General features: G+C 44.0%; 1 protein-coding gene across 1 annotated transcript in view; it reads right to left on the bottom strand.

Moving 5' to 3' along the window:
* The window catches only part of LOC138595814 (partitioning defective 3 homolog), a 409,339-nt gene that overhangs the window by 149,754 nt on the left and 246,625 nt on the right, over positions 1-12,960 (bottom strand). The window contains exons 13-14 of the mRNA XM_069667257.1: positions 12,060-12,248; positions 11,546-11,716 (exon numbers count right to left, since the gene is read on the bottom strand). Of these exons, the coding sequence (XP_069523358.1) occupies positions 11,546-11,716; positions 12,060-12,248 (360 nt within the window). The remainder of the gene's footprint in view (positions 1-11,545; positions 11,717-12,059; positions 12,249-12,960) is intronic.

Genomic DNA, 12,960 nt, shown 5'->3' with positions numbered 1-12,960 from the left:
ATGGGAAATCACCAAAGAGGAGATTAACTCCTGATCAGGTTTAACTCTGACCACATGGTTGTTTCTTCAGCTGAAGACTCAATACATTTGTTGTCTTGGTGCCTTTGACATATCAAATCATGGGGATCTAAGCTTAAACCAGACACGACCACGGGACAACACCAACTCCATCCCAATGTTTGCTCTGTATGAAAAGTTCTTAAAGTTCATCCTCTTGGGAATGTGTTTGACAAAACTGCAAGACAATCTATCCCACAGTTGTGGAAACATTTACCTCAAACCCTAAATATTGGCTTCATGGTGGTGCCAAAAGAAAGTCAGCAGGCTTTATCCTCTGGGGAACATGAATTAATGCACAGACTTTCATGGCAATCCATCCAACAACTGTTGTCTTTCTCTTTGGCCAACATGGCAATCCATAGAGCAATATTAATAGGGTCGTACTGACCTCATTGTTGACAGGTAGGTTCAGCTAGTAAAACATATGATAAGACTCCTCTTATCTCGTCACGTTGTGATAAACAGTACAATCCAAACATGTCACAATGATGAGTGGGATGATTTTGTTTTTTTGATGAATCTACTTTATTAAAAAAATATGACATCATTCTAACATAATCAGGGTTTTTTTAAAGGGGACATATTTTATTAAAAGTTTGTTTCATTTTAAAAATTGTATACATATTTTAATGTAAGTATTTTCCGGAGCCTCTCCTTCCTCCTGAAACAAACAAGCTGTTTTGCCATTCAAAGGTTAGACCTTAGCCACGATTGGCTGACAGTATTTGGAGTGACCGTGTAGCCCCTCCCCCATGTGTGCGATCCCACGTGGGGGAGGGGCCACACTGCAGTGTCACTCCAAAGTTGTAGAAAACATGGCTGCTCTAGGATCGGTTATTCCGCCTTATATGTACGAGCCAGAATCGGCAGGAGGTATCGGAATGGTTGAAATCTTGACGACTTGACTACAAGCTAGTGGGAGAAGGCAGCCTGAGGTGAATGCTGATTGGTCGATTTCAGCGAAAGCACGGTTCTACGTAGAAACCTGCAGCTGTTCTGAACGGCCCGTTTCAGAGGCGACCTTTTTAAAAATGTCATTCTGGAAAAAGACTATGAATAATAAACACCATGCAAAATAAGAGAATATCCATTCAAAGATACGTCCCCTTTAACTTCAGACGCACATAAGAGGTGAATCCGGCTCTTTTCTAACCCAACGTTTCTTTCACAGCCACAGCAACAGAAAAGTCTCTTTTCCTCTCTTTAGTTGGATCTGTATTTCAGGTTGGAGCCTGTCTGGAGTTGACAGTGTTCTTTTTATATAAGCAAAGTTCAAGCACTCAGCAACAGAATCCTTCACAGCTAACAAGCTAACGTCACTTGTACTATGCTGGTAAGTGAAAGGAATGTATACGCTTACGTGTATTCACATACACGTGTATATATTTTAACAGCACTTTGGCTTCCAGACACTAAAGCACACACTTCACCTCTGCAGTCCTCCACCGAGCCCAAACAGCCCACTCAACCACCAGATTCAATATATTATTTTCTCAATTGGTCCTATTGAGTTTCCCCTGCCGCTCTTAAATGAGTTAGTCCTCAGAGAGCCGGCTGGGAATGAGGGCCCAGCCGTGCTGGAATTGCATTTCTACTGCTCTGCGATCTACTTTCCTCAATTTACTCACTGCTTTATTGTAAACTCCATTTCCCAGAGTGCACTGCTCTTTGCCTTAACCCGATACTCTTTTCATGAATCACTGCTATTAGCTATGACAACGGGGGGAGCCGATGTCCCTACATGTCATGATCTAACTGGGCTACAATCCCTCCATATTAAGTGGGGGGTTGGGGTTGGGGGGTCGACAGAGATATCCCTCCCTCTCTCTCTCGAGCCTGTGATGTGGCCCAGCATCTCAATGTTTTAAGGTCTCTCCCAGCAGTGGTCAGCTCAATACTAATAAAACCATAATTTACTAGGCCGGGGCTCTGATTGATAGCTCTCTCAAGGCCCTATCGATCAGCTCTTCTCTCATCCAAGCGAGCATCTTTTGTTAGGGCCAGCCACTTCCTTCCCCCTTGTCTCTTTGCATAAACGTTCTCTTAGTGACTAACAGCTATGCTTTGGGAATGGATTACAAACAGGGCCATTGGCATGCGGAGGAGGCTACTTCAGTGCTCCTTTATACACAGAGTAAGTGGTTGCATCTACTCTCTTCACAGAGTTAACTAAGCTTCTATTTCTGCAAGGTCCTATGATGCAACGATGCTAACACGAACGCAGGGAATAAGGTCTCAACTGCTTTGATCTTGCTGCTGTAGCCCCTGCTGCTTCTCATCAATAATAAAAGCCTTTTTCAGCTCGCCCATTAGCTGACCATGTTCCCTATTGGTAAGTGTAAAACAGAAGGAAGGTTGGTTTTCATTAAAAAGGGAAATGGCCAAAGATAAACCAAAGATAATGTGGGCTTTTTCTCTGCTTTTCAACCTTCTGTTGTATGAAATATTGACTCATGTTATCATGTCAGCCTACATACGTGGAGGGTTAACCCCACCTCACTTTTCATGCTTCCCTGTCATCTGTATGCATAACGCTGATCTGAGCCTGTCAAATTCCGTCAATTCAAAGCATTGGCATTAATTAACTGTCATGAATATCAAAACCTACTGAGCCCTGAGAGACAAGCAAGAAATAAATCAGGGAACTATGTGAGAAGTCTGATCAAGATTACTTTATATGCTGTGTTTTTTTCACTTAAAGCTCCTGTGAGTTTTTCTCTGGTTATGAAACGGACTGAAATTAATTCTGATGACTCTATATGACCTACAAAAGCAAACCAGACCATCAGCGACAGCATTGATTATTTCTATATAGTTATTTTTAATGCCTGAAACTGCTGGCGGGAGGTGGGTGTCAGAGGAAGTGATTAACTGCTCGCTGCCTTTGTTTAGATTTTCCAGGGCAAAAATTGTGAGTGTGAGTGATTCATGTGACTGTTATAGAAAGAAGGATGAGAAGCAGCATGTACAGGACAAAATCAGAGTGATGAGAGATACGGCTTTGTTCACAGGGGGCGCCAAAATCAACACAAACAGAAAGTTCCTCACGGGAGCTTTGAGAACAGGACAGGAGGATTTTGAGAGCATCATCTTTCTAATGGGATAAAATGAGTACTATAACAACCATCGATGGTAGAACACTTTCACGTTAAACTTTCCATGTGGTGTTTCTCATGCACTACAAGACATATCAGGGACAACATGAGCAGTCATCTCCACGGCTGGGCCTGTCTGCTTTTAAACTGCAGTGTACCGAGGACAGGCTGCACAACATGTTTTCTGATTGGCAGGTTTGTGATGTCACAAACTTAAGGAGCCAATCCCGTTAATAGACGGGGTGACGCTATGCATATCATTATGTGTAACCTATGGCAACCACTTTGGCGATGCGCGAGCCAGCTGTAACATCATTGTCATTTTTCACTCACTACTTACTGCTAACGTTAACGTTACTACTGCTAATTACTACATATCAAGCTAGCTAAGTTTCAACAAGTTGCCTCTCATCAATGGCAGAGACGTGATTTGTTTTCGGCTGTAATTTTACGAAAGGAGAAACGTAGTGCATAGTGGGCGGGACAATGCAGATTGGGGAATTTTTAATGAGGGAGAAGGAGGAGATGCCTTGGGAGGATTTTCACAAGTTATTTTTCTCAAACAGAGCATTGTATATGTCTTAAAACATGACTGGAGCTTGTCTTTAAGTCGTACACAAAGTAGACAAAACGATTCAGATCAGACTTAGAAAACTGCAGCAACCGCTGGACATTTCTATAATCGTGGTGCCTTGTCACTGGCTTAAGGAAATGAGAAAATGCAAAGCCAGAAACACATTTCTCAGGTGACTAAATGCACAGAAACCACTCTGCAGTGGTTTCTTCAAGCACATGGTATTTACATAATTGCAGTTTCTGGACTAGAAAGTCTTTGAGGTGGTCAAAGTGGGGGGGGGGATGCTTTACATAAAGGCTTTACATTTATGTCTTAAGGCGGTCATGACAGGAAGCTCTGCTGAGACAAGCACAAAAAGAAAGTGAAAGTTAGAAATATGTGAAGCGAGGGACTGAAATGATAGCACTGCTGTCCTTGGGCAGAAGCTGCGTCTAACAAGTTATCACGAGAACTGTATGACGGAGAGTAAAAATAGTCCTCTGTGAAATTCAACGTGTAGACATGTAGAATGCTCCTCCGTGGCAAACATGCAGCGGTGAAGATGAAACAGGTTTTGTTGGGAAGCATCTTTGTGGAAGGAAGTTTTTGTCGCTCTGATTAATGCAGTGCTTCATTGGCAGGTTGCGGCAGCGCCGTCAAGAAGGACAACAAAAAAACCACGAGACAGCCAGTCTGTCAAAAATAGTCGATGTCTGCAGGAGAGCTCTGTCATAAATAACATCACAAATGCACAGAGAGGCGTATGGGTACGTTGTGTGATGCATTTCAAATCAGGGGAACGAAACCCAGCCTGCTTATCATCAGTCTGTCTGCGGCAGGGTGCTGGCGTGATAAATACCTTTGTAATGTCATGAACTGCCACGGCTGCTGCAACAGACGGAAGCAAACATCCAGCACGGAGGGAAAGTTCACAGGATAAGAAGAGGAGCACGAGGGGCACGCATGTTTGAGAAGATCAGATAATAATATCCAGTTCATTGTTTTGGCATAATCTCCGAACATTAGCCGCAAGTTTGGTTTTGTGATAATCCGCCTTGTGCTGAAATGAGTTCTGCTGATGTCTCATGATAAACAGGCTTCTTTGTTCTGCTCAGATAACGGATTCAGCCACAGCGGATGGAACCAAAGAACAAAGATCACACTTGTATAAACTTTTTAATTAGGTCCCTGTGACTACCACGACGGATGTGACTGATCATCCTTTTGTAACGCACAATCCAGCTCACCTCTCACCTCAGTCTAATACTAGTTTTTATTATTTCGCATTGCTGGGCATTGCATTCAAGCCAGTGAAAAATAGTTTTTGCAAGTACTGTATCATTAATATGTTTGCAGTGGACAACAACAGACTGTATAAAAAGATGGCCGACATGACAGCTCCCTCAAAGTGAAGTCAAACCCTCTCTATTGCCCCCTGCTGACTGGCTGCAGTATAGCTCATAAAGCCCGCCTCCTCCATGTTAACAGATGGGACATGAGTCAAACTATAAAATCAAAATACACGTCAAATAAATTTTTCTGTCATTATAGTTAGTTCTTATCATGCTGAGTTATGTCCAAGTGTTCATTTTTCTGACAAGTTTACTTTTAGTTATTTGATGCTATAAAAAGGGGGTGTGGCCTCATGATTGGCAGCTCTGCTGACAAATGGGGCTCCTGCAGCGTCCTGTTCCCGAGTAGCAGAGTAGAGGAGGAACGAGAGAGGAGACGTAACTAACACTAACACTACAGTCATTGAACTTTCCATAAGCATGAATATCTGCTTCAGATCAACACAAGGGCGGGGCATTGGTCCCGTGGCTCCACCAGCCAATCTCTACTGCATGGTCTCTGGCTCCAGATCACGTCAACAGCGCAAGATGGCAGTGCCATCCTCGAGAGATATTTTGGTTTTGGATTTGATGCTGTAAAAATGATGATTGACAGCTCTGTTGACAAATATGGCTCCTGCAGCCGATCTGTTCTCAAGTTGCAGAGTAGAGGAGGAAAGGCGGTCACTTAACCTCAGACCAACACAAGAAGCTGTTCTGCTGTTAAACACGTCGACGTGAGGGATCTTAAGTGTGTGTTTTGGTTAGCGGAAGTGGCTCCATCCGCCGATCTCGACTGCGCAACTCTGGCTCAAAATGACGTCACCATCGCAAGTTGGCAGTGCCTGTCACGGCGGCTATTTTTGCATCAATTTCGTACAATGAGAGCAGATGGAGACACGTCATCCATTTATACAGTCATTGAGACAAACCTACAATTAAACTCTCTGGATTTTATCTTCAGGTTGTTGCAAAGAAATAGCGATATACATGGTAAAGAAAGCCTGAGATATGAGTCCAAATCATTCAGTAAATATTTGTTAATTTTTACGAGAAGAAGTAAAATCTGTTGGGCAGAAAGTTGAAAACAAATCGATGTTCAATCGTAAAACTACTGCATTTGATCCAGTCGGAGAACTTTGGGTTTGTGACTCGAGGTTCAGTCTCTGCCCTAAAAATGTGGAAGATGGAGAACATTCAGGAAGTGTGGCAAAAAGAAATTGAATTGAAATGACTTTTCATAAATTTAATTGCTTAAACACATGTGAGGATATATTAATAGAACTCAGATATAGACGGAGAAATTATGGAGTCTCTGAAGCAGCGATGCAATTACAATGCTTCAAACAAATTGGCAGTGACCAATCATATCGCTCGACTATCTGGGGCAGAGTGGTAGTTTTTCAAACGGGGGCTATCTGTGGAACCAGAACAGAGAGGAAATTAATTGTTCTGCTGCAGAGCGCGTGTGCGTGGGGATCTGTGTTTGTGTGTTCTAAGTATATTCCAGTTGTTTTAACTTTTTTCACTGTTTTTCTGTGATTGCAAATTAAATGCATTATGAGGTGTTAGTATTTGGACTAGTCTGAGTCCCTCCCACCAGAGATGGAGCAGAGGAGGCAAGGAGGAGACAGGAGTCAAGGCAACAGGGGTTAAACTGTCATATAAAAGTCATTTCATGTAAATAAATGTCTTTTAAGTCTCTATCTATCTATAATGAGGTAACACAATGGTGATGCAATTGCATCTGCAGCGTTACAGACTGGGTGTCACAAGCAGTGCCCAGTTAGTGACGCGTTTTCCATCAGCCAGCAGTGGTTGGTCTGCCAGAGAGGGTAGGCGGAGCTAAGCGGCTGCTTTTGCGCTCTCTGCAAGTGTTGCGAGTAAACAGTAATCTACTATGGCTGAACAAACAAAGAACAGATGGATGACTACAGATACAACTTCAACAAGAAGTGAAAATCCAAAGAAGAAGAAACAAATTCGACGCTCAGATGAAGCAAACAGTCTAAAAAGGAAAGCGACCGTCAGCCAGGAAAATCAGGAGTTACAACCAGAGCCAACTGTGGACGTCACACATGCAACACTGTCTGGATATCTGGGAAGTGTGCTCCTGCAATAACCGTTAATCGCCACAGGTGCCGCCAAAGAGAACGAAACTGAGATCTTCAAGATGCCAACTTTAAATATGTGCATGCGGTATAGCTGAATTATATGTCAGTTGGGTGGTTACTACGATACGCTGATATATTTTTCTATCTTTAGCAGATGAGCATAACAGTGTTCATGACACCTTCTGTATGACTAAATGTTATGTATATCCCAGCTGTGTCTAACACCTCTAATACTGCATGGTTGTGAAAAACATTTCTGCAGTGGATGCACCTGTGCGTCCTCACTCAGCGCTCCTCTGACAAACATTTTAGGGATTGAGACATCCTTCAAGATGGTTGGCTGAGATCCAGGTCACAGGCAGGAGGATGGAGGAGAGAGGAGACGAGGAGACGAGCCCAGAGAGTCTCCCTGGACTAATCAAGACAGTATTTTTATGCTTGTTTATGAACAATCTGGTTCCACACTTGTCAGATTTTGAATCAGGCTCATGAAGACCTTCTGGGTCTATAAAAAAGTTCTCAATGCAGCGCTCTGCTTTGTTAGACTCCTCAATCATGCCGAAGTTTTTCTTTGTATTTCAAGGTCGATGAAAAATCTCATTTTAACCCAAGGCAAAGACCACTCACTGATTAAATGGCAGCATAAATAGACCAGGTACTTCACATCACACATGGGCCTAATAACAGTCATCAGCAGTACAAACCAGCCTATTGAAACACTTGTCTGTGCCACTGAGAGGATCTGTCTCGATGGAGGTAACCCTGAATCCTGCTCAAAGCAAATGGGCTTCTGGAAGACCTTGGGCAGTATGTGGAAGCGTGTGTAATTAAAGTAGACATCATATGCCTGTGTGTGTGCGTTCCTGCAGGGTCACAGCCTTTCACACAATTTCCAGAAGAAGAAAATGGATGCCACAAACACCCCCAAAACCAAGCCAGCCTAAACTACCACGAAACAGAACACTGCCCTCTTCTAACACACTTGATTGTTCTTCAGCCCACAGGACCAAGAGATGATGAAATCAATGTAATTTTCATGGCGCGGGGTGGCCTGGATACGCTGCGCCCATCGAAGTCCCCCCCTCTCTGATGCATGAGGCTGGGCTGCTCGGCTCCTCTCCCCTGCAGACAGTGATGGATCTGATTCATTTCAATGGTGGCCTCCAGTGCTCGCTCCCATTCGGCTGGCTGACAGTGGCAAACTGGCGCTGGCTCCCCACATATCTGCCTGGCCGACACAGCAGAGCAGGGGGAGATAGGGGGAGGTGGATGTAGCTGCCGGGAGCTTGTGTTGACATTTAACTTCTGCGTTTATAGTTTTGGTTTGAAACTGACCTTAAATTCTTCATTTACAACCTTTTTTTTTCTCTACTCAGATATATTTAGATTCTCTCTGGTGTCTTTATGGCACCTTTTCAAAGCACTTAGCTTCCAGACAACACTGCATCTTAAGCAGAGCAGGATTGCCTGTAATGGGAGTTTGAAGAATTGAATCTAAAACGTGCTTTTAAACCTCTTTTTCCTTTATGTTACAGTCTCTATGCAACATCATCGAACTGATGTCAAATTTCATACAAACTCGTCTTTCTCTCTAAATTCTATCCAATAAAGTAAAGTAAAAACATCATCCTCCATCGTTCCAACGACAGAGCGAAAGTGAAATGGAAAAATATATTTCTCCCGTTTCTAAAAATGTGTTTGTCTGTGACCTTAACTGTCTGCTCAGTGTCGATGTGTCTACCTGTCTGCCTGCTGGTGAGGGATTAAAGAAGACAGCAGAGTGACTGGACCGAAGTGATAGAACTCGCTGAACCTTGAGGCTGTGCTTTCCTCGCAGGGACACCTGTCCTCCCCTCTCGTTGGGAGAGAGGGCCAGAAGGTAAAAAGAGAGAGAGAGAGGGGTAGACCAAAAACAGCTCTCAGGTTTAAAAAGAAGAATGCATGGGGCTGCGTTGGTGTGCATTTAATTTTGAACTTATAGATCCGTTTGTTTCAAGGATAACAAGATTCAAAAAATGCTGCAGTGTGTTTTTTCTGCACCCAAAAGTGACCACAAGAGAAATTCCTTTATGTTTTATTAAGACAATCATGAGGTGAACAATAACAAGGGGCAGAAGAAGGTGATCTAACTCTGAGCGTGGCGTTGCATAACACTGCATGCGTTTGGTTTCTCTTTGTTGGCACCATGACTGTGTCAGCACAGTGGCCTCAATCAAACGAGTGACGGGGCTGCATGTCTTCCGTGCAGTGATGAGTCCGGCCTAACACAAGTGAATGGGGTATGAGCGTTCAAGACCAAGAGTGGCATGTCAAACTCTGTGCCAACTTCCATCAGACTCATTAACGCCTGAGCTAATCTGGATGCTTCACCATTAATTATTGTTGTCCTCTCTTAGCTTGCAGTCATTTGTTTTGTGTACGCTGATGTTGTTGTACAAATGGCGTTTCCAACGTTTAAACGGTCATTTTGAATTTGTTTAAAACATGTATGAAAAGGCTTGAGTGAGTGATGATGGAAGGAAACCCAAAACAGTTCATGAGCTAATTCGAACCCGGTTCGGACGTAGCGGGCCTTTCTGTGTGGAGTTTGCATGTTCTCCCCGTGCATGCGTGGGTTCCCTCCGAGTACTCCGGCTTCCTCCCACAGTCCAAAGACATGCTCATTAGGTTCATTGGTGACTCTAAAATTGCCCGTAGGTGTGAATGCGAGCGTGAAAGGTTGTCTGTCTCTGTGTGTCAGCCCTGTGATTGACTGCTGATCAGTCCAGGGTGTAACCCCGCCTCTCGCCTAATGACAGCTCGGATGGGCTCCAGCCCCCTGCGACTAAGTAGAGTATAAAACAACGGATAGATGGATGGATTTGTGTTACCCATAATTAAATCTGCTGCTTCCTGTAGTACAAGGTGTTACCCTCTCTGCTCCTGCCCTGTGTGATTTTTACAAACAAAAAGAAGAACACTAAAGAGAACTGAACAGCAGCTTATAAAGAAATAAGACTTGTTGTGGACACAAGAAATAATATGTTCGTCATCAGCAGGAAGAACAGGGCTCTAAATGTATCCTTTAACATGATGATATGTTGTGGGGTGTTTTGCTATGTTTATTGGATGCATATTGTTGCACCAATATTTCCCCCACCAGTGGGCGTGGTTTTCAGAGTATGATGTGTCTCTATGCCACATGTCTGTATGGGAATGTATGAGTGATAACTGTGACAATCCAACTGTCAGTCCCTGCCTGTATTTATATGTTCTATCTGTTAAACCCAGGTGCACCACATATTGGTGGGGAAAGAAGTTGACATTAAAACAAGAAGAAAACAGAGCGCACAGGGCAACGGGGGGGTGATCTGTGGTTAGAGGAGTGGAGAGGGAGACAAAGTGCTCAGAGGGTGAGGGCTAGCAGGGAGGGTGAAGGGCAGCGAGGGGGACTGGGGCTCAGCGTGGCACTCCAAACTGACACACAGCCACGGGACACAGGCTCCAATTAGAGTCCCAGAAACACTAATCAAACCTGATCTACAACCTCTGGCTGCAGGGCGAGGGAACGTGTGTAGGACTGTGTGGAAGCATTCACAAATGATTCAACGATGCTGAAATACAGTCAGACCCTGCTCAGCATTTCACATTCAGCTAAATCAGGTTTGCATTCAGGATGTGAAATAATCAGTGTCTCTAAAGGGCAGCTGGGCTGGGATTAGCTCCGCGTCCAACGGGCATTTCATGAAAGTCCCCTGCTTTCAATATTCTTCACTGTTGCTTTAAGACAAATATCCACCTAGCTGCAATAAATTTTCCTTTATCTGCCTATCCTACAGTGTTATTCCGCAGGCCTGTCAATCACAGTCAGTGAAGTGCTTCTTAGATATCATATCAAGGCCCACTGTGGGCAAAGAAACCCGCGCAGAGAATGGGGGAAATGTGAGACGATATCACCTATCTCACACAGGAAATGGGACTGTTTGAAGATTTGCATAGTGGTGTGGTCGCTTCATAAACGTCCTTCTTTAGCTATCTCACAGCAACAAAAACCTATGTGATAGATTAGGGACAGGAGAGCCACTCTCATTTATCACTGAGCGCGGTTGAAATGTAGCTATCCCTCTTCTTCATTGGATATGTCATCCACTCATCCACAGACAGGGTTTGAATTAAAGCATGCGTTGGTTTAAGTTGAGGTTGTGTATGCAGTTATTGTACTGTATGCGTGTGGACACGGGGGAAGTGAAATGCACAGTCCATCGTGGATTTACAGGAGCTCATGATTGGAATACTAATGACCATCAGAACTGACTAAAAGAACAAACAAAGGCAATTAAATGTGACTCCTCGTGAGGCTAATTAGTCTCTCGCACATCAGCGTGACTTCTCCCTGACAGTAAGGCTTACCTCATTGTTTTTGGACACCCGCCGGGCGACGATGAGCTGAATCATCCCTCGCTTGTTGCCCTCTACAGACATGGATTTTCTGAGCGTTTCCATGGCATCCTGGTTGGTCATCCCATGCAACGACTCCCCGTTGACTGCGATGAGTTGGTCATTGACACGTAGGCGTCCGTCCTGCAGACAAATACAATCATGTTACCAGGGAAATACTTAATAACGGGCAGGATCAGAATCTTTGAGGTTGTAAATCTCTTGTTTCAGACAACATTTATGAGCTGCTAAATTTACAATTTCAAGGGCAAAATAACATTTAAGACCACTTTGTTGCCTCAAGGAAGCACATTTCCTGTATTGTAGCCATGCCACTTAAACAGCATCAGCATCAAGTGACCGCTTCCAAACCACAACAAGGACTCTGTAGTTACCTGCAGGTCTGTGAGGTTAGACCAAAACAATGAAAGAAATCAATTAGATCAATAACCTAGTGGTCAGAGCGTAAGTGGTCAGAGTTACTTGCCTTGCTAGCAGCGCCTCCATTGATAATGGACTTCACAAAGATGCCCAGGTCAGCGTGGTTCTCCTTGGAGCGGTTGCCCTTGACGCTGACCCCCAGGCCTGCTGAGCCTGAGTCGTTCAGCGGGATCTCAAAGGTCATGAACTCTTGCGTACCATCAGGGGTTAGCACCAAGTCGTCTTCCTCTTGCTGCTGTGGGTATTAAGAAAAGATAAAATGTGTCTTTGATTTATTATTTTTATGAGTCAGCTTTGAAAAAGGAAATAAAGTAATATGCATATCTGTCATGGCTCTTGCATTGCTGCTGCGCTAATAAGCTTTTTAAAGTAAGAGGGAACAAAACTGCACAAAGAGTCTTTCGGGCTGATGACTGAACTTTCCAACCAGAGTTGGCAAACTGTTGCCTAACCCAACAACAAGGACGTTGAAGTGGCTGTGTGAATCTTTAACTTTGGTAAAAAAACAAAGAGAACAAAGAAAAGATAACAGAGACTAGCAGAGCAAAAATTGAAAGAGCAGGGACGGTGAATGACAAGAAAATGGAGAGCAGGCGGGAGACAAGATAAAGAGGGGAAAGATGAGGGGAGCAGGAGAAGAAAGCGAATAGATGGCAAGCATGTCACACATCTCAGGGCTGTCATCGTCAATTGGCCGTACTGTCTAGCCGAGTGCTGCTAATTCTTTTCCACAGTCATGAGCTCGGTGGAGGAACAGCGGGGACGGTGGAGAACTTTGAAAACACCAGGTAGCAATTTGGCGCTCAAACAACAGAGGCTTCCTCTGAACAACACCCCTTTGAAGGATAATTTTGACACGTTAAGAACCCGACATTCGCTGCCTGTGCCATCCACGGGGCCTTTTGTTAAAAATTACCATAAAGGCGATTTGTTGCAGGGCTGGGGCT

This window comes from Semicossyphus pulcher, unplaced genomic scaffold (genome assembly GCF_022749685.1).
Source record: "Semicossyphus pulcher isolate SPU_LCO1_2020_fin unplaced genomic scaffold, fSemPul1.0.p SCAF_18, whole genome shotgun sequence".
Taxonomy (NCBI): Eukaryota; Metazoa; Chordata; class Actinopteri; order Labriformes; family Labridae; genus Semicossyphus; species Semicossyphus pulcher.
This window is presented reverse-complemented; position numbering and strand designations above follow the sequence as displayed.